The sequence below is a fragment of the Hyla sarda genome, chromosome 2 (assembly GCF_029499605.1).
Source record: "Hyla sarda isolate aHylSar1 chromosome 2, aHylSar1.hap1, whole genome shotgun sequence".
Taxonomy (NCBI): Eukaryota; Metazoa; Chordata; class Amphibia; order Anura; family Hylidae; genus Hyla; species Hyla sarda.
Genome location: NC_079190.1, coordinates 437,055,811 through 437,077,737, shown reverse-complemented (window position 1 = coordinate 437,077,737; position 21,927 = coordinate 437,055,811). Strand labels below are relative to the sequence as shown.

Below are 21,927 nucleotides of genomic sequence, written 5' to 3'. Positions count from 1 at the left end.
AAAATATAATAAGACCTAAAAAGAAAATCATCGAATGGAATGTTCAGTCCATATGCACAAACACCAGAACTTTCTAAACAGCTTCATAACAGCTCCAGCTTCATAACATTTTTCATCAAATCCTTATTTCATTATTTGAAATACAAACTGACACGTTTCAGATGATTTGTGCATCTTTATGAAACATCTCAGTTCATAGAACGTATAGTAGTAAAAGCATATTCTCATATGACATTTTTTTAAATAGTGTAGTCAGTTGTATTATTACATGGCATACCAAAACAGAGGTGGATTTGCCTTAGGCCCCAATTGTTGAGCAGAATCTAAGGAATTCCAATGTTTTCACCCTTAACCCCCTAACAGGCATCTGGACTCGCCTCCAGGGAATTTCCCGGTCTCTACCCTAGTCTCAGTAACCAATAGCTGATGATGAGTGAAGATTGAAACCCATGATACCACAACAAAACAAGAAATGTTTTCAGGCTGTGTTTAAGGCAAGTAGAAATCTCTTACACCGGTATACGATCAGAAGGTCAGGACGGGTGGAAGACACCCAACCAAAATCAGGAAACAAGCTGGGATTAGAAAATGGGTAGCTTGAAGTTGATCAGCCGAAGAAAAAGCTCTGTGGCTCATGCAGGCCAAGAGCATGTACTTCTCAAGGAGATTCTCAAGGAGACGCTACCCTGCTATTACAAGAACATCGGTCTGGAATTTAAAACCCAAAGAGACAACTGAAAGCATGTGCATTGAAAAGAATTGTCCTTTTACTGGAAACATCTTCATTTGTGGTCATATTCTTTCAGGAGTAGTTGAAGATGCAGCGCACAGTTGTCAACCTCCGAGACAATTTGCACTACATGAGCAAGTACAACCCTTTTAAGGAAGCACCACATGAACTTGTCTGTGCATCTGTCCCCCTACTTTTAGGACATCAAGATCCAGGATATTGTCAGCGTTGGCAAGTGTCGTCCTCTCAGCAAAACTAAAAGTAACAACCAGATGTTCATTCCGAACAAATAAGACTTTATAAAAACATAAAAATATATAATTAAAAGTATTGACCATCGATGGTGGAACAAGTGCTGCTGGTATAAATAGCTACTGTAGCTGCAATTTGTGTTACGCCAAGCGCTCCGGGTCCCCGCTCCTCCCCGGAGCGCTCGCTACACTCTCCTCACTGCAGCGCTCCGGTCAGATCCACTGACCCGGGGCGCTGCGATACCGCCTCCAGCCGGGATGCGATTCGCGATGCGGGTAGCGCCCGCTCGCGATGCGCACCCCGGCTCCCGTACCTGACTCGCTCTCCGTCAGTCCTGTCCCGGCGCGCGCGGCCCCGCTCCCTAGGGCGCGCGCGCGCCGGGTCTTTGCGATTTAAAGGGCCACTGCGCCGCTGATTGGCGCAGTGGTTCCAATTAGTGTTATCACCTGTGCACTTCCCTATATCACCTCACTTCCCCTGCACTTCCTTGCCGGATCTTGTTGCCATCGTGCCAGTGAAAGCGTTTCCTTGTATGTTCCTAGCCTGTGTTCCAGACCTCCTGCCGTTGCCCCTGACTACGATCCTTGCTGCCTGCCCCGACCTTCTGCTACGTCCGACCTTGCTTCTGTCTACTCCCTTGTACCGCGCCTATCTTCAGCAGCCAGAGAGGTTGAGCCGTTGCTAGTGGATACGACCTGGTCACTACCGCCGCAGCAAGACCATCCCGCTTTGCGGCGGGCTCTGGTGAAAACCAGTAGTGACTTAGAACCGATCCACTAGCACGGTCCACGCCAATCCCTCTCTGGCACAGAGGATCCACTACCTGCCAGCCGGCATCGTGACAGTAGATCCGGCCATGGATCCCGCTGAAGTTCTTCTGCCAGTTGTCGCTGACCTCACCACGGTGGTCGCCCAGCAGTCGCAACAGATAGCGCAACAAGGCCAACAGCTGTCTCAACTGACCGTTATGCTTCAGCAGTTACTACCACAGCTTCAGCAATCATCTCCTCCGCCAGCTCCTGCATCTCCTCCGCAGCGAGTGGCCGCTTCTGGTCTACGACTATCCTTGCCGGATAAATTTGATGGGGACTCTAAGTTTTGCCGTGGCTTTCTTTCCCAATGTTCCCTGCACCTGGAGATGATGTTGGACCAGTTTCCCACTGAAAGGTCTAAGGTGGCTTTCGTAGTCAGCCTTCTGTCTGGAAAAGCCCTGTCTTGGGCCACACCGCTCTGGGACCACAATGACCCCGTCACTGCCTCTGTACACTCCTTCTTCTCGGAAATTCGAAGTGTCTTTGAGGAACCTGCCCGAGCCTCTTCTGCTGAGACTGCCCTGTTGAACCTGGTCCAGGGTAATTCTTCCGTTGGCGAGTATGCCGTACAATTCCGTACTCTTGCTTCAGAATTATCCTGGAATAATGAGGCCCTCTGCGCGACCTTTAAAAAAGGCCTATCCAGCAACATTAAAGATGTTCTGGCCGCACGAGAAATCCCTGCTAATCTACATGAACTCATTCACCTAGCCACTCGCATTGACATGCGTTTTTCCGAAAGGCGTCAGGAGCTCCGCCAGGATATGGACTCTGTTCGCACGAGGCGTTTCTTCTCCCCGGCTCCTCTCTCCTCTGGTCCCCTGCAATCTGTTCCTGTGCCTCCCGCCGTGGAGGCTATGCAGGTCGACCGGTCTCGCCTGACACCTCAAGAGAGGACACGACGCCGCATGGAGAATCTCTGCCTGTACTGTGCTAGTACCGAACACTTCCTGAAGGATTGTCCTATCCGTCCTCCCCGCCTGGAAAGACGTACGCTGACTCCGCACAAAGGTGAAACAGTCCTTGATGTCTACTCTGCTTCTCCACGTCTTACTGTGCCTGTGCGGATGTCTGCATCTGCCTTCTCCTTCTCTGCTGTGGCCTTCTTGGACTCCGGATCTGCAGGAAATTTTATTTTGGCCTCTCTCGTCAACAGGTTCAACATCCCGGTGACCAGTCTCGCCAGACCCCTCTACATCAATTGTGTAAACAATGAAAGATTGGACTGTACCATACGTTTCCGCACGGAGCCCCTTCTAATGCACATCGGACCTCATCACGAGAGGATTGAACTTTTGGTCCTTCCCAATTGCACTTCTGAAATTCTCCTTGGACTTCCCTGGCTTCAACTTCACTCCCCAACCCTGGATTGGTCCACTGGGGAGATCAAGAGTTGGGGGCCCTCTTGTTCCAAGGACTGCCTAAAACCGGTTCCCAGTAACCCTTGCCGTGACTCTGTGGTTCCTCCCGTAACCGGTCTCCCTAAGGCCTATATGGACTTTGCGGATGTTTTTTGCAAAAAACAAGCTGAGACTCTACCTCCTCACAGGCCTTATGATTGTCCTATCGACCTCCTCCCGGGCACTACTCCACCCCGGGGCAGAATTTATCCTCTGTCCGCCCCAGAGACTCTTGCCATGTCTGAATACGTCCAGGAAAATTTAAAAAAGGGCTTTATCCGTAAATCCTCCTCTCCTGCCGGAGCCGGATTTTTCTTTGTGTCCAAAAAAGATGGCTCTCTACGCCCTTGCATTGACTACCGCGGTCTTAATAAAATCACGGTTAAGAACCGCTACCCCCTACCTCTCATCTCTGAACTCTTTGATCGCCTCCAAGGTGCCCACATCTTTACCAAACTGGACTTAAGAGGTGCTTATAATCTCATCCGCATCAGAGAGGGGGATGAATGGAAAACGGCATTTAACACCAGAGATGGACACTTTGAGTATCTGGTCATGCCCTTTGGCCTGTGCAACGCCCCTGCCGTCTTCCAAGACTTTGTTAATGAAATTTTTCGTGATCTTTTATACTCCTGTGTTGTTGTATATCTGGACGATATCCTGATTTTTTCTGCCAATCTAGAAGAACACCGCCAGCATGTCCGTATGGTTCTTCAGAGACTTCGTGACAATCAACTCTATGCCAAAATAGAGAAATGTCTGTTTGAATGCCAATCTCTTCCTTTCCTAGGATACTTGGTCTCTGGCCAGGGACTACAAATGGATCCAGACAAACTCTCTGCCGTCTTAGATTGGCCACGCCCCTCCGGACTCCGTGCTATCCAACGTTTTTTGGGGTTCGCCAATTATTACAGACAATTTATTCCACATTTTTCTACCGTTGTGGCTCCTATCGTGGCTTTAACCAAAAAAAATGCCGATCCCAAGTCTTGGCCTCCTCAAGCGGAAGACGCCTTTAAACGGCTCAAGTCTGCCTTTTCTTCGGCTCCCGTGCTCTCCAGACCTGACCCATCTAAACCCTTCCTATTGGAGGTTGATGCCTCCTCTGTGGGAGCTGGAGCTGTCCTTCTACAAAAAAATTCTTCCGGGCATGCTGTTACTTGTGGTTTTTTTTCTAGGACCTTCTCTCCGGCGGAGAGAAACTACTCCATCGGGGATCGAGAGCTTCTAGCCATTAAATTAGCACTTGAGGAATGGAGGCATCTGCTGGAGGGATCAAGATTTCCAGTTATTATTTACACCGATCACAAGAACCTCTCCTACCTCCAGTCTGCCCAACGGCTGAATCCTCGCCAGGCCAGGTGGTCTCTGTTCTTTGCCCGATTTAATTTTGAAATTCACTTTCGGCCTGCCGATAAGAACATTAGGGCCGATGCTCTCTCTCGTTCCTCGGATGCTTCTGAAGTTGAACTCTCTCCGCAACACATCATTCCTCCTGACTGCCTGATTTCCACTTCTCCAGCCTCCATCAGGCAAACTCCTCCAGGAAAGACCTTTGTTTCTCCACGCCAACGCCTCGGAATCCTCAAATGGGGCCACTCTTCCCATCTCGCAGGTCATGCGGGCATCAAGAAATCTGTGCAACTCATCTCTCGCTACTATTGGTGGCCGACTCTGGAGACGGATGTTGTGGACTTTGTGCGAGCCTGCACTATCTGTGCCCGGGATAAGACTCCTCGCCAGAAGCCCGCTGGTTTTCTTCATCCTCTGCCTGTCCCCGAACAGCCTTGGTCTCTGATTGGTATGGATTTTATTACTGACTTACCCCCATCCCATGGCAACACTGTTATTTGGGTGGTCGTTGATCGATTCTCCAAAATGGCACATTTCATCCCTCTTCCTGGTCTTCCTTCAGCGCCTCAGTTGGCTAAACAATTTTTTGTACACATTTTTCGTCTTCACGGGTTGCCCACGCAGATCGTCTCGGATAGAGGCGTCCAATTCGTGTCTAAATTCTGGAGGGCTCTCTGTAAACAACTCAAGATTAAATTAAATTTTTCTTCTGCATATCATCCTCAATCCAATGGACAAGTAGAAAGAATTAACCAGGTCTTGGGTGATTATTTACGACATTTTGTTTCCTCCCGCCAGGATGACTGGATCTTCTACCATGGGCCGAATTCTCGTATAACTTCAGAGTCTCTGAATCTTCCTCCAAATCCCCATTTTTCGTGGTGTACGGCCGTCACCCTCTTCCCCCCCTCCCTACCCCCTTGCCCTCTGGTCTGCCCGCTGTGGATGAAATTTCTCGTGATCTTTCCATCATATGGAGAGAGACCCAAAATTCTCTCTTACAGGCTTCATCACGCATGAAGAAGTTCGCGGATAAGAAAAGAAGAGCTCCTCCCATTTTTTCCCCTGGAGACAAGGTATGGCTCTCCGCTAAATATGTCCGCTTCCGTGTCCCTAGCTATAAGTTGGGACCACGCTATCTTGGTCCTTTCAAAATTTTGTGCCAGATTAATCCTGTCTCTTACAAACTTCTTCTTCCTCCTTCTCTTCGTATTCCTAATGCCTTTCACGTTTCTCTTCTTAAACCACTTATCATTAACCGTTTCTCTCCCAAATCTGTTCCTCCCACTCCTGTTTCCGGCTCCTCGGACATCTTCTCCGTCAAAGACATTCTGGCATCTAAAAAGGTCAGAGGGAAAACCTTTTTTTTAGTGGATTGGGAGGGTTGTGGTCCAGAAGAGAGATCCTGGGAACCTGAGGACAACATCCTAGACAAAAGTCTGCTCCTCAGGTTCTCAGGCTCTAAGAAGAGGGGGAGACCCAAGGGGGGGGGTACTGTTACGCCAAGCGCTCCGGGTCCCCGCTCCTCCCCGGAGCGCTCGCTACACTCTCCTCACTGCAGCGCTCCGGTCAGATCCACTGACCCGGGGCGCTGCGATACCGCCTCCAGCCGGGATGCGATTCGCGATGCGGGTAGCGCCCGCTCGCGATGCGCACCCCGGCTCCCGTACCTGACTCGCTCTCCGTCAGTCCTGTCCCGGCGCGCGCGGCCCCGCTCCCTAGGGCGCGCGCGCGCCGGGTCTTTGCGATTTAAAGGGCCACTGCGCCGCTGATTGGCGCAGTGGTTCCAATTAGTGTTATCACCTGTGCACTTCCCTATATCACCTCACTTCCCCTGCACTTCCTTGCCGGATCTTGTTGCCATCGTGCCAGTGAAAGCGTTTCCTTGTATGTTCCTAGCCTGTGTTCCAGACCTCCTGCCGTTGCCCCTGACTACGATCCTTGCTGCCTGCCCCGACCTTCTGCTACGTCCGACCTTGCTTCTGTCTACTCCCTTGTACCGCGCCTATCTTCAGCAGCCAGAGAGGTTGAGCCGTTGCTAGTGGATACGACCTGGTCACTACCGCCGCAGCAAGACCATCCCGCTTTGCGGCGGGCTCTGGTGAAAACCAGTAGTGACTTAGAACCGATCCACTAGCACGGTCCACGCCAATCCCTCTCTGGCACAGAGGATCCACTACCTGCCAGCCGGCATCGTGACAATTTGTAGTATTAAAATGGCTGAAGTGGTACTTTTTTCCGACCTTTACCAGTCACAACAAATGTAAAGAAAGGAGATGTAGTGCTGATGTTAAGTTCTTGTCCTGGATGTGGTAAATGGGACGTCGTTGTTGGTTCATATTCAACTAGAAACCAAGACATCTGGACTCGACAACATAGAAACATATAGAAACATAGAATGTGTTAGAACCATTTAGCCCATCTAGTCTGACCAATAATCTGAATCCTATCAATAGTCCCTGGCCCTATCTTATATGAAGGATAGCCTTTTGCTTATCCCATACATGCTTAAACTCCTTCACTGTATTTGCAGTGACCACTTCTGCGGGAAGGCTACTCCATGCATCCACTACTCTCTCAGTAAAGTAATACTTCCTGATATTACTGCATAAACCTTTGCCCCTCTAATTTAAAACTATGTCCTCTTGTGGAGTACTGCACACAATACTCCAAGTGAGGCCTCACCAGTGTTCTGTACAGGGGCATGAGCACTTCTCTCTTTCTACTGCTTATACCTCTCCCTATATATCCAAGCATTCTGCTAGCATTTCCTGCTGCTCTATTACATTGTCTTCCTACCATTAGGTCTTCTGAAATAATTACTCCTAAATCCCTTTCCTCAGATACTGAGGTCACGACTGTCAAATATTCTATATTCTGCCCAGGGTTTTTATGCCCCGGGTGCATTATCTTGCATTTATCCACATTAAATTTCAGTTGCCAGAGTTCTGACCATTCTTCTAGTTTGCTTAAATCCTTTTCCATTTGGTGTATCCCTCCAGGAACTTCAACCCTGTTACATATCTTTGTGTCATCAGCAAAAAGACATACCTTACCATCGAGACCTTTTGCGATATCACCAATGAAGATATTAAGCAAAATTGGTCCCAGTACAGAGCCCTGAGGTCCCCACTGGTAACAAGACCTTGCTCTGAATATTCTCCATTGACTACAACCCTCTGTTGTCTGTCACTCAGCCACTGTCTAATCCACTCAACAATATGAGAGTCCAAGCTCAATGACTGTAGTTTATTGATAAGTCTTCTATAAGGGACATTGTCAAAAGTTGCTTCAGAATGGGTAACTTTACTAAAACCAAGTAAGTTCTAAGTTCTAAGAAGTAGTACCTGTGATGGCAGATGGTAGCTGTCAACAAAGAAGTTAACCCATATTAAATCAGCATGGTCAAAAGAGTTAACCCCTGAGCTAAAGGATTACCTTAGAAAATATGAAGAAACACTGTCTCTTGGCTCCTAGCAGCAGAAGGATGGTTTGGCCCAACCAGAAGGTAAACAAAGATGCAGACAGCTAAGGGGCCCTCAAAATTGGTATCCCTCAGACTTAAAAAGTAAGAAAGCTGATACACAGGATACCTTAAATAAGTTAGCTTGGTAGCCAGACTTGGTTCCATGTGATCCTGGCAGGCATTAACAACAAACTTGTCTGGCAACTCTAACTCAACTTCATACCTGAGTTTCCAGACTATGAGGTAGGGACAAGATGAACATATAGGGGATAATTATACTAGCTCCACCTTTGTTCCAGAAGGTTCTAGGTCATTATGAAATGTTAAACTAAAGAGATGCTGTCCACCAGAGGTGGCAGCAGAGAGCACAAAGTGTGTGTAGGTTAACTCCATTTTACAATTTACCAACACATGTAGAAGACAAAAGATTAATAAAACAAATCTACAGTAACTTGTAGTGGCATACTGCAGTATACTGTATGTATGAAGAATTTCTGTGTCTATGTGTGGCTGGCATGTGTGGCATGTGTTTGAAGTTACGGTAAGTAATAGGACATAAATAACATTTTATGATAGCTCTGTAGAATACTAATGTTTCTTACATAGTGTATTTTCTTATCATGTAAGTAATTCAAGAATCCATGCAATACATGATAATACTTTTTTCTACAGGTGAATGAAAATGAAGAAAATGGGAAGCTCTTCAGATCTTGAAGAAACAGACCATACTGAGGACACCAATGCTTCAGCAGATGAATCTCACAGTGATGATAACAATTTACAGGTCAATGAAGCTCCCCAACACTTTAAACTGAAGCACACCAAATATACAATCTTCAGCTCACCTAAAACCAAAGGACGTCGTTTTGGCAAAGCAGACACAGAGAGGGAAATGGCTCCTATGGACTCGGTGTATCAGGTCGAAAAGACTTTGTCTCCGACTGTTAAATTTCATGTGCAATTTGACAAAGGAAGACCGTGTAACCAGTTGACCAGGTGTGTATGAGTTTTTTCTCTTACATGTATTTCACAGTGCATTTGAAGTGGCAACATATTTGGTGACTGAATAACACCGCCATACCATAACTAGATAATGCCACCTTATTGTGACTAAATACCTTTACTATATGGTAACTGAATAATAACTCTATACTGTTGTGGGACAAAAGATACCACATAAGTCCTAAAATAGGTACTGCTGTGCTATGGGTGGACATTCCTCAAATTTAAATGTTCCAGCGGGCACTATGACCTCTCGGAAATGTGCCATTTCATAGATACTAATTCGAACTCCCTGGGCACAGTGCAGCAGAATCCCATTGAAATCAATGGGACTCTGCTGTAGCAGAATTTCCAAGCTGATTATTCCCACGGAATTCTGCTTGGAAATTCCGCTGTGTGAACATGGCCTGATTAGTGGAGCAGCACACCGATTCCCCTGATGACGGCTGCTTTACAAAAAAAAAAGTTCAAACGACTTCTTGTCTATTTTGTCTCTCTGTCCTTCTCCCGTGTGACCAATGTCCTCACCATATCCCCAGATTACTCCTGTTATACTGCTAAGTCTAGCAAGAGATCAATGTAATATATATTCCTCTCAGCTGGTGTCACCCTTTTCAAGGTGGTGCCCAAGGTACTGGCCTTCCAGAGCCAGTGGTAAATATGGCACACATATACAGAAAGGCTGGCAAGTGAGCAACACAGAACAGAAAACATCAGTGTACTGTGTCCACCCTAGACGCCAGTGTGAAAAATTTTATATTTCAAGATTTTATGTAGATTGTCCATAAAAATGAATACTGCACATTAAAAATGTGAGTGTTATGTAATTTTCTAAACATACATTCCACCTATAAGACCTTAGGGAATGGGACTTGGGATGGAGATGTATAAATGATACTGTCTACTGCAGTATAACTTTGTGATATCAGAGCTATGTATTTAATAAATGCACACAAACATACCAGTCTGGAGCATTAATAGTTTACTTATTTTTTGTCACAGACAGAGCTCATCTTTGGAGTCTGCAACCAGTTGTAGGGACAGGACATTTAAGCTGTATGACCGGACCAGGATCTTTGACGCTGCAGCATATGGAGACTGTGATGAACTAGATGATTTACTGGTTTATTTGCTTCGAACCCATAAATGCCTTACTAACAATGAATTTAAAGGTACTTTTCATTACACAGTTTTCATACTTCTTATATCATATTATAACTTCTAGGTGCAAGTGCCATAGAAGCTACATTATTGGCAGAGACTCTGTCCAGTGGTTACACCATTTGTAGACAATATGATTACTATAGGGGCCTAACAGGCCCTCAACTGAAGGCTGCCAATGTAGAAGGCAAGGATTTCATCATCTTTTTCAAGTTACCAAATGAAGATTTTTTTTTTGTGTGTCTTTTTTACTTAAAATCATCCTATTTTCATTTGGCAAATAAGGAAAAAAATGTTTTTTTAAATAAATCTATATGCTGCTTATTTTACAGAACCAGAAACTGGGAAGACCTGCTTGCTAAAAGCAATGCTGAATCTAAGTCATGGCAAAAATAACACTATCCCAATGCTTCTGGACATTGCGGCGAAGACAGACAATCTGAAAGAATTTGTTAATTCGGCATATGCAGACACATATTACAGAGGTACAGTCTGCCTGAAACAAAATAGTTGGTGTTCTGCATTTATTATCTATTTTGTTCTAGTAAATTTATTATATGTCATGTGTAGCTTTTACAGATTATATCTGGTATTTATCCAATACAACCACAGGGTGTTACAAGCTGGGGCAAAATTGTCAAGTAAAATCTATAGCTAAGTGTGATGGTGTAGCTGGTTTTAGCTGCATGTGCTGGGTGCCAACATGCTACTCTGCCATTTACAGTGTATTTGGATACAGAGCTAGAACAATGAGCTGAATCTTTGACCCGGGTAATGGAAATCCAAGTTTAGTAGTTTAGTTGCACCACCCGGATTCTCTTATGCATGGACGGTGTAGCTAGTTCTGTAGTATGGACCAGACAATAAAAATTTGCTCACAAGAAGCAACTTTTTCTTGACTTAAAGGGGTATTCCCGGTTTACCGTATACATCTTATCCCTTATCCAAAGGATAGGGGATAAGATGTATGATCGCAGGGGTCGTGCCACTGGGGACCTCCGTCTCGGTGCAGCCCCCAGCATTCTGTGTCGGGCGCTGCTTCCGAGACGGCGACGTGACGTCACGGTCACGCCCCCTAGTGACGTCGAGATCGCAGGGGTCCCCAGTGGCGGGACCCCTGCGATTGTACATCTTATCCCCTATGCTTTGGAAACCCCTTTAAGGTGGATTGCAGATGGACATATGGTGGATGGTGCCAATACATGTATGTTACAGGAGCCATTTTTAAATATCCCTCTCATCACCAAGAAAATAATAAATGCCAGCACCACCGTGTTGTATATATGCCATGCATATAACTCATGGATGACTCACTCAGGTGCATGTAATGGAGCTCAGGTGAGCGCTACACGCTAGAAAACATAGCAATGCATATACCTCCACAATAGAAGAAAAAGAAAGCGGAGCGCTCACCATTCCGTAGCAAACAGGTCACTTCAATAAGGGGATCTTTGGACCGAGCATGGAATCGTGCAGGGAGGCGGCAACTGGTAACCAGGGGGAGCACAGGCGTCGGGCCACGGACCGTTACATGCCATTTGGCACTTCTTCAGGCCACTGAGGCGCCTAGGAGCGAGTACCTGTCCGTGGCCCGACGGCTGAGCTCCCCCCGGTTACCAGCTGCCGCCTCCCTGCACAATTCCATGCTCGGTCCAAAGATCATTATTGAAGTGACTTGTTTGCTACGGAATGGTGAGCGCTCCGCTTTCTTTTTCTTCTATTGTGGAGTTATAGGCATTTTTAAATATCCTTCATGTTAAATTGTTATATTTTGCCTGATCTAACTGAAAAAAAATGAATATCTAATTATTGAACAACCAATTCTTAACCTATGACTACAGACAGGTCTAAAGAAAAACTATCTGCCATTTAAAGGGATCGTCTGGTTAAGAAATACCATTTCTGGAAATCCTGATTTAATAAAGGAACATGACTAATTTGGCCCTCCGTCAGTTAACCAGAGAAAAACTTGAACGTGCATGTTTAAAGGGGTACTCCAGTGGAAAACAAACATTTTTTTGTAATCAACTGGTGTCAGAGTTTAACAGATTTGTAAATTACTTCTATTTAAAAATCTTAATCCTTCCAGTACTTATCAGCTGCTGTATGTTCCAGAGGAAGTTCTTTCATTTTTGAATTTCTTTTCTGTCTGACCACAGTGCTCTCTGCTGACACCTCTGTCCATGTCAGGAACTGTCCAGAGCAGGAGAAAATCTCCATAGCAAACCTATTTTAGTCTGGACCGTTCCTTGCACGGACAGAGGTGTCAGCAGAGAGCACTTTGGTCAGACAGAAAATAAATTTGAAAAGAACTTTCAACAGCTGATAAGTACTGGAAGGATTAAGATTTTTAAATAGTAGTAATTTACTCATCTGTTTAACTTTCTGGTACATGTTGATTTAAAAAAAAAAAAAAAAAAAAATGAAAATTTCCACCAGAGTACCCCCTTAAAGAAGAGTTGGGAGACACAGCTTTTAGCTCTTTTGGCCACCAGTTATCTTACGTGTGCAAGGCGTTTAACACTATGATTGGTAGATTTGAAGGCTTCATGTATCTAAGTGACTTATATAGTTGCCAGTGGATTTACTGTAGTTTGTTCATGTGGTTCTACCAGGTCAGACTGCTCTGCATATCGCCATTGAAAGAAGAAACATGAACCTTGTGGAGCTTTTGATTCAACATGGAGCAGATGTCCATGCAAGAGCAGATGGGGAATTCTTCAGGAAGGCCAAAGGAAGAGCAGGCTTCTATTTTGGTAAGAATACTGAGTCAGTCCTTAGAAGGAGTAATATTGCATTAAATCTAAGAATATGTATGTAGCTACTATAGGGTTAAAGTATAATATCTGTGATCAACATTTCACATGCTTATTAAAAATTATAAAATTAATCCTAATTATTTATGGATTTTTCCTGAAGATTCTGCAACCTGGCATATATGATTCTCTAATAAGCAGCATTACTTGAAATAAATACCTGTCAGGGGATACTTGAGTGAGATTACAGGAGTTAACTCCAGATTCACGGGATTTTTATTAAAGGGATTTTCTGGCCAAAAAAATATTGACAGATTCACACCTGGCATTACTGCTGGCATTACTGCTGATCACCTGATGAAAATAAACAACGTACAAAAGCCTTCATTCAGTACACACTTAAATGTAAGCTGCTGTGCAGTAACCACCACTACAAACAATGTAGGAGAGCCGATGCTTCTGGCTCCCGCACGCTGCTTACTTCTTTGACCCAAGGACAATTAGCTGATTGGTGGGGATACCAGATGTTGGCACCCTGCTGATCAACTTTTGATGGCCTAAACTGTGAAAAGGCCATCAATAGTTTTAGGCTGGAAAAATCCTTTAAAACTTTAAGAGGTACTGCAATGGGGGCAAAAGTAGCCCTGGTATATGCAAATCTATTCATGGGAGCTTTTGAAACCCAGTATATATGGGACAATATCGCCCTCATGGAACACATCGTCTGTTATTATCGGTATATAGATGATTTGTGTTTTGGCTGGAGAGGCCCTGACTCCTCAACCAACTTATTGTTGGAATGTATTAATGACAATGATGGGGGGATCTCCTTCACTATCCAAACCAGTCATGAATCCATTGAATTTTTGGACCTGGGGATTTCCCACAATCAGGAACGATTCCTCACGTCCACTTTTTTTTTTTTCTATAAAAAGTGGACACAAACAGTTATATAGATTTTTCTAGTACCCACCATAAGAAGTGGCTACAACATGTTCCTTCCTCTCAATACAAGAAAGTGAGGCGGAATTGCAGCAATGACAAAGTCTTCTAGGAACAAGCAGGTGCCCTGAAAAAGAGATTCATGGATAAGAAATATCCCCCTCAACTGTTGGTTGATGCCTTTAAAAGAACGAAAGACCTTACCCAGGAGGAGTGCCTAACACCCTGTTCGAAACCAAGTAACACTACGGATAAATGGGATTGCAATTTTGTGACAACATACAGTTCATCATCACAGGCTATTTAGAAGATTCTCAAAAGAACTGGTATATTTTGGAAACTGACAACTACCTAAAAGGGACATTGCCTCAACAGCCTTTAGTTACTTTTCGGAAAGGCTTCGTCTCTGTAGAACTTGCTAGCTCCCAGTCAGTTCAGACAACACCAAATCAAAGAAACGGGGCCAACAAGACTAGGAAGCGTACGATGTGGAAAAAAAACGTTGTTTATGCTGCCCTGAAATAATTGCCAATCCGTTTAGTTACAAGTAACAGGGGAAACGTTTGAAATCGAATATCATCTCACCAGGGAATCTGAATTTGTTGTATATTTTATCCAATGCTGCTGTGGTTTGCAATACATAGGCAGGACTACACAGAAACTATGAAACAGAATAAATAAACATCGTTTTAATATAAAAACTGGATTTCTCCTGCATAGTCTGTCTAGGCATTGTGCCACCAGCCATAAAGAAGTAAAAAGTCAATTTACGGTTGTTCCCATTGTTTTTGTCTCCAAGCACAGGTCCAATCGTTTTGAGCTCCTCAAAAGGTTTGAAGTTTTTTGGATTTTTAAATATAGCTCCTTACACCCCCAAGGTCTTAATGAGGTATCAGAAATGATTTTACTGTAGTATAATATGAGTCACCACTCTGGCGTAAATTAATAGGCCTTATATATCTGTGTCAGATCATCACTTTTTAATAAATGCTTGTAAAATATTAGCAAGTAATCATTTTTTACCCAATGTGATTTATGTGTAATTTTATCGGACTAAACTTATTTTTAGATTCCGTTTTCTAGACTTATAAACCCCTCACTGAACCCCCAGGGGATTCAGTGGCCATAGCGTGCCTATGTTTTAATTCCTATACTTCTTATATTGTATATTGTCATATTGTAATGTTTTAATGTAGGACCAGACTGTTTCTTTCTTCTAAACAACACTAAGATTAAGCACATAATAGCACTCTACCATTGTGCCAAGTATCATGAGGTTTTGGTCAGCAGTGTGCATATTACAGCAGAGCAGAGAGAAAAAAAAAGAAATGTAAACAACAATTCAGTTAGTTTCCCAGTCCTTCCAGATATTTTGATATTTTACCATCCTCCTAGGGGTTGTATAAGCCCACAAAAATTCATATATTTTTTTTTTTTTTTTTAACGCCAAGTTTCCCCACTCCTGAATACAAGGACACTCCCCTGACATCCATAAACGAAGAATCAAAAGTCTGGCACAAAATAAGAGCTTAGACATTAACAATTTATGACTCCCATACTCCCCCACCATTTCCAATACCGCCTCCTGAGCTGAGGTGTCAAAGTTCAGCCTTAAAGTCCCATTAATCCTGTCCATCACTTCTCCCCAAAAGACACGGATCTTCTGACACCCCCACATAATATGCAAGAAATCAGATTCATTGACCGAACATCTGGGGCAGTGATCTTCATTTTTATAACCAAAAAGCTTCATCTGCTTGGGGGAGATATAAGTCCTATGTATAATTTTCGTCTGAGTAAGCTACTTTTAATAGAAATATTTCTAACATTTTTCAGCACCTCGTCCCATCTAATTTCACTGATTTTCCCTACTTCACTTGACCAGCGGTTTCTAAGATTGCCATAATACGTTGCTGAGACCTCCCGTATTAAACATCTATAAACATTAACCATACATTTTTTACCCATAATCCCCTTTTGAATCATGTCAATCACACAGTGATCCTGTAAGTGAAAGTGAGATTTATTTAGAGAGTCTTTAAATGTGTGAATTACTTGAAAACACCTAAAATATTGATTGCTGTTGATACCATACAAGTTTTGCATAGCTTCAAAGCTATAAAGATTACCTTCAACCACTATGTGTGATACATATTTTCACCATGCTTAATCCACCAATTAACATCAGGGATAGTTACAAATTCTGAAAATTTCGTGTTATTCCATATTGGAGTGAAAACTGTGCTACCTTTCACTTTAATTAATTTCTTTAGCAAAGTCCAGCCTTTACTCACCATTTTACCATATGTGAACGAGTGTGAAATTTGCTTAGCTTCTAACCGTTCCAATAGTGCCATTCTATCTGTACTAAATAAAGAACAGTGCAAACCTACTATAGAATTAATACCTTGAGTAATAATTTTAGCAATCCTAGCAATGTAGCTGAAATTTGGTAGAACCAAACCTCCTACCACCAACCGGGGCACACCAAATTTCGTATTTCAGCCTAGGGCGTTTCCTACCCATATAAACTTGTTTAAAATTCTATGCAACCTGTTGAACCAGATTTGGGGAATCCACACAGGAGCGGCATTGAGATAAAACAAAACCTGGGGCAATATTATCATTTTTATTAACGAGGTGCGATCCGCCATAGAGAAAATAAGTTTTTACCATATGCCCAGTTTATTTTTAATTCTCCCTAACAGGGGTTTAAGATTATATTCTGAATATTTTTTAGGATCTACTGTAATAACTACCCCCAAATAATTTATCCCACATCCATCACCCCATCACATTATCTGAAATGGGGTCTCCGTCGCAGCAAGTGTAATAGAGAGGGGGAGGATGTATGATTTCCTCCAGTTTATCTCCAACCCTGAGTAATAACCAAAATCAGAAAAAGCCTTAATAATTATTGGGGCAGTTTTAACAGGATCTTGTACAAACATCAGCAGGTCTTCTGCGTACAAAAAATACGAGTCTACCTGTCTTTATGGATGACCCCCCTAATCCCCACTAGCCCTCTAATCAGAACAGCCAAATGCTCAATGTACAGAGCGAAAAGCAGAGGGGACAAGGGGCACCCCTGTTGAGTGCCCCTTGACATTTCAAACCAACCAGATTGTAAATTTTCCAGAGATATACATGCTTTTGGGGCACAGTTAAGCAGTTGAGTCAATCTAATGAATGACTCTCCAAACCCAAATGCCCTTACGGCTGCCTAGAGGTAGGCCTCCATCATAGACTTTGGGAGACCACCTCCCTTACAGGATTCATTGATTATTTCTAATAATATTGGAGCCAGCACTTCGGATAATTTTTGTTAATATTGTTTATTGACTAAGTATTCCCCTGACACATCGGAAATTCTTAATATTCCTTTGTAATTCAGTTATCAAGATTCTGCCGCTCATAGGTACTTACTTAATAGGTTTGTCCTCCCTGAGTCTTCCCCTTTTGAATTCCGGCACCACATTATAGCGCTGGCAATATTCTGTTTTGGCTGAACCCATCCTCTTTTACTCTTTTAACTACACCAATAGGTTGATAGTCCCCCAGTCATCATCTGCACTAGTTCTGGGCCCGCCCCTTTTGAACTGTGCTACTGCTTATAGTGATCCCAGGTATTCAGATGCCGGTAGCCATGCTCTGATTCCATCCCAGTTAGCAGCCGTTCTGTTTCTGGGCCCGCCCCCTTTGAAATCTGCTACTGCAATATAGCGATCACAGTCATTCAGATGTCAGTGACCGCGTCTCGTGCCAGCCCTGTTTTAAGTCTGCCATCACTTCGCCATTGTAAAGTTTCTGAATGTATTCCAATACCTATAACGCTCCGGCTAAGCTCCTGAGTTTCCACTTGCCATAGCACTACGGCAATTATCCGACTCCGCTCAGTATGAACAGAGCGCTGGATTACATCAGGTTACCGATACTTTTACATACAGAATACCTAACATTTGTAAAAGTGTATATTGACATGTGTTAAGAATGTGTTGTTTTAATACTTTTAATTGCATTTTTGATTATAATGGTCAGTTTGTATGCGTTTGACTATTGAGATGCGTTACTTCTGTCTTTGTGAATACCCTAATGCGCGTAACTTTTACCAACACATACAGAGCATATTTAAGTTGGCCTTTTGTTTTAGTATGCATGCACTTGCCTGACGAAGAGTCCATTACTGAAAACGCGTTGTTTTGTGCTAATAAACCTAACTAAACAACAAGATTAGATGTCTGAGACTCTACTTTAAACTCATCAACTCAATCATTGTTCTATTTTAGTATTTTCTAGTGGGTAAAAAAATGGCACAAGTAAGAATTCTGACCATACCGGCACATTTTTGTTCTCTATAGAGAGACACTGAAATTCTGTAACCATCATCCAAATAAAATAATCTTATATCTTTAGAACATTTACATTTGTTTAAACAAGATTACAGATTATAAAGAGCACACATCTGAAATGGCACCGTTATACATCACTCATTTTAGACACTTGGATAAAACTTTGAGTTATTTAAAACAACAACAGTACAAGCTTTTAAAAAAAGTTAAAATACATTGAATATATATGTATATATATGTCACTCACTATTTTAACACTGCTCATTCCAAACAGTATGGTAGACATGTTATTGATGTAGCTGTATAAATAAGGAGTGGCAGGCTACCAGGGAACCATTCTGGGGAATTTAAAAGTTTCTCATGTTTTTTAAACACAATAATGAAATTACCCTTTAATGCAATTATATTTGTCAAGTTTTTTTTCTCATTTATTGTGTCCAAATACTAACCTCTGCCGTTCCTTTTGTTTTAGGGGAGCTGCCCTTGTCCCTGGCAGCCTGCACCAACCAAATAGAAATTGTTCAATATCTCCTGCAGAACCAGTACTCTCCAGCCAATATTGCTGCCAGGGACTCTTTTGGAAACACAGTGCTTCACGCCTTGGTTGACATTGCAGACAATACAGTAGAAAATACAAAATTTGTAACAAAAATGTATGGAGAGATTTTGGTGTTGGGTGCACAGATTAAACCATCATTGAGACTAGAAGATGTTACAAATAAGAAAGGCCTAACTTCTCTGACCTTAGCAGCCAAAACAGGGAAAATTGGGGTGAGTGACAAAATACAGACAGGTAAGAACAGGACAGCAAAAAAATAAACTGTTCTCAACTACCTCAGGCTATGTTCCCTAATTACTCCTAACACCCCTCTTGCCCTTAAAAACAATTTCAGAGCTTTAAGTAGCTGTGTATCATACGTTTCTTCTTGTTTACATAGCGCAATTTCCCAGCAGGAGAAAGGGGGCATTTCCCAGCAGGCTTCAGTGATGTCATGCCTGCTGGGAAGCACCCACTTTCTCCTGCTGGGAAATTGCGCTATGTAAGCAAGAATAAAAGGTATGCGTGACGGAATGGTATGCAGAGGTGCTGTTCCTCTACAGGATGGAGGAACTGATGGCTGACACAGCAGGTCGTAATGATAGATTTGGGATCATTTGGGGCCCTTGGTTGGCCTTCTTAGAGACACCCATGTATAGGGACAGAGACGCCCTTTCCCACCACTCCCCGACCCCTCCCGCTCCCTCCCTCACACCCTAGAGTATAGATCTTAAAACACTAAAATGATGAGGTTGCTTTCAGGACAGCCGTGGTCACCTTCGTGATGAGGGGTGGTGGATCCGTGGAGAACAGCGACCGGAGAGCTAAAGGTTGGTGAGGTTGGTTATTGGTTTGGGCCCATGATGTGCCCCCATTATATCTCTCTTCCTAACTGTCTCCCATCCCCCCCCTCCCTCTTCCTCCACACTGGTCTTTTTCTACCTTCCCCTGCCTCCCTACTCAGGTACCAGACTACTTGTCTGGTTTTCCTTTTTCCCACTATGTTTCTTGAACCCACCCTTCTTTTCCTGGTTATTCAGAAGGTTCATTTTTCTTGACTGAAGCATATGGCATACAGGACGGACATAGCAACTGTGATACCTGGGGACTCCGGGTTAACAGTTTATGATGTACATTAGATTGCTTACTGAGTCTTCTAGTATTCAGGTCCAACCATCTGATGTTCTTAGGATCGTCATATGTTCATGTTCACATTCCTTACAAGCCCTGTATCAGTGATATTCTTTATTTTGGACACATGTCTCTAATTACATATGCTTGACTGTTTGTTGTGTTACTCTTTGTTTTAATAAAAGCCGTTTAATAAAAAAAAAAAAAAAAAAAGAATAAAAGGTATGATACACAGCTTTTGAAAGCTCTGAAATTGTTTTTAAGAGACCACTTCTGCCCTCGCATGGTTGCAGAGCTGTGATGAATAGAAGACCTCAGGCTCTGTGCATGTTTCAGTCTGTGTTGCTATCAGTGAGGCTCTTCTTCAGGTTTCAGTCTGTGCAGCTTTCTGTGAGAATCTGTGGAGCTTTCACTTTTTGTGCAGCTGACAATCAAGCTCAGTGCAGAGAAACACTTCCTGCGTTCGGACTCCTGCCAGGCCAGGAGGAGACCGAACTCACTGTATTAATTGTGGCAGGGAACAGAACAGAGCCACCTAGTAGCCGTTTTTTATATTGCATTTTAAGCATATTTATGTTGATAATTTTAAAGGCAAGTGAAAGGGAAAGTGTCTGCTAATTATACAAGGAACACTATATTAAAAGTTTTATTTAGTGACTCTTTAACATTGGACTGACATGTGCAGTTTTTAAGGGGTATTCTGAGCTGCAGGGAGATTGCTCTGCCATCTCTGTGTCAAATAAGCTGCGAATGTGCTGTGTGTTAGACCCTACCCTAAAGAGCCAATGAAGGCTTGCTTTCTTGTGGGGCCAATTATCCTTTGTAATGACTGACTTCATTCTACAATAAAACATACTGCGAAAGAAAGAAAACAAATATTTGTCGAGTGAAATTGAAAACAAAAATGCAGTGTTGCAAATTTTTAAAAGAAGTCTGTCATCAGTGTCACCTGCACTAACCTGTCGGTACAGACACTCATGACAACAGTACTTACCTTGTCCCATTCGGTGATGTCGCACTCCGGCAATCCTCTTCGGCATCTTCAGTTTCGGGCCAAACTTGGAGCATGGGTGCAACTTAATGATGTCTACAGCAGCGGTGACGTCACTAAGCTCCACCCATGCTCCAAGTTGGGCCTGGAGCTGAAGATACTGAAAGAGGATAGATGGAGAACCACAGCACGAGTACAATTACAATGGTACCTAAATTATATTGGTTTTTTTTGGCAACTTTTATTTTATTTATTTTTTATTATTATTATTAATATAATTTATTTATTTTTTTTTTTTTTAAATAAAAACTGTTTTCTGAACTTGTGTGAGGGGACTATGTGCCAGGATCTGTAGTTTTTATTGGTATAATTTTTGGGTAAATTCCCATTTCATTTCGGAAAACCGTTCAATCCTAAAATGCAATTATTTGGAAGAAAAAAAAAGTCTAAAGCTAAAATCCTTTTAAAAATCTTATCAATGGAGGAATTATATGTCCCTTAACACAAAAATACTATGGAGCTACTTTATATCATCAACTGAAATCTCTGTGGTTAAAAGATGAAGACAAACTAAGGCTAGATTTGGAGTTGCACAACACTTCTTAACCCACCATAACGGTTATGATGAATCTTTGGATTTCTTTATTAAAGGGGTATTCCAGGAAAAAACTTTTTTGTATATATCAACTGGCTCCAGAACATTAAACAGATCTGTAAATTACTTCTATTAAAAAATCTTAATCCTTTCAGTACTTATGAGCTTCTGAAGTTAAGGTTGTTCTTTTCTGTCTAAATCCTCTCTTATGACACGTGTCTCGGGAAACGCCCAGTTTAGAAGCAAACCCCCATAGCAAACCTCTTCTAAACTGGGCGGTTCCTGAGACAAGTGTCATCAGAGAGCACTTAGACAGAAAAGAACAACCTTAACTTCAGAAGCTCATAAGTACTGAAAAGATTTAGATTTTTTAATAGAAGTAATTTACAAATCTGTTTAACTTTCTGAAGCCAGTTGATATATAAAAAAAAGTTTTTTCCTGGATAACC

General features: G+C 42.9%; 1 protein-coding gene and 1 long non-coding RNA gene across 3 annotated transcripts in view; one reads left to right on the top strand and one right to left on the bottom strand.

The window, feature by feature from the left end:
• LOC130356966 (uncharacterized) overlaps nucleotides 1–21,927 on the bottom strand; it is a 107,958-nt gene that overhangs the window by 27,924 nt on the left and 58,107 nt on the right. The window contains exon 3 of the long non-coding RNA XR_008889046.1: nucleotides 14,460–14,535. This is a non-coding gene — a long non-coding RNA (uncharacterized LOC130356966). The remainder of the gene's footprint in view (nucleotides 1–14,459; nucleotides 14,536–21,927) is intronic.
• Nucleotides 1–21,927, top strand: part of LOC130356962 (transient receptor potential cation channel subfamily V member 1-like) — a 76,563-nt gene that overhangs the window by 19,437 nt on the left and 35,199 nt on the right. For both annotated transcript variants that reach the window (XM_056559181.1, XM_056559180.1), the window contains exons 2-6: nucleotides 8,686–9,009; nucleotides 10,018–10,187; nucleotides 10,509–10,661; nucleotides 12,792–12,932; nucleotides 18,696–18,994. In XM_056559181.1, the coding sequence (XP_056415156.1) occupies nucleotides 8,690–9,009; nucleotides 10,018–10,187; nucleotides 10,509–10,661; nucleotides 12,792–12,932; nucleotides 18,696–18,994 (1,083 nt within the window). In that variant the 5' untranslated portion in view covers nucleotides 8,686–8,689. The remainder of the gene's footprint in view (nucleotides 1–8,685; nucleotides 9,010–10,017; nucleotides 10,188–10,508; nucleotides 10,662–12,791; nucleotides 12,933–18,695; nucleotides 18,995–21,927) is intronic.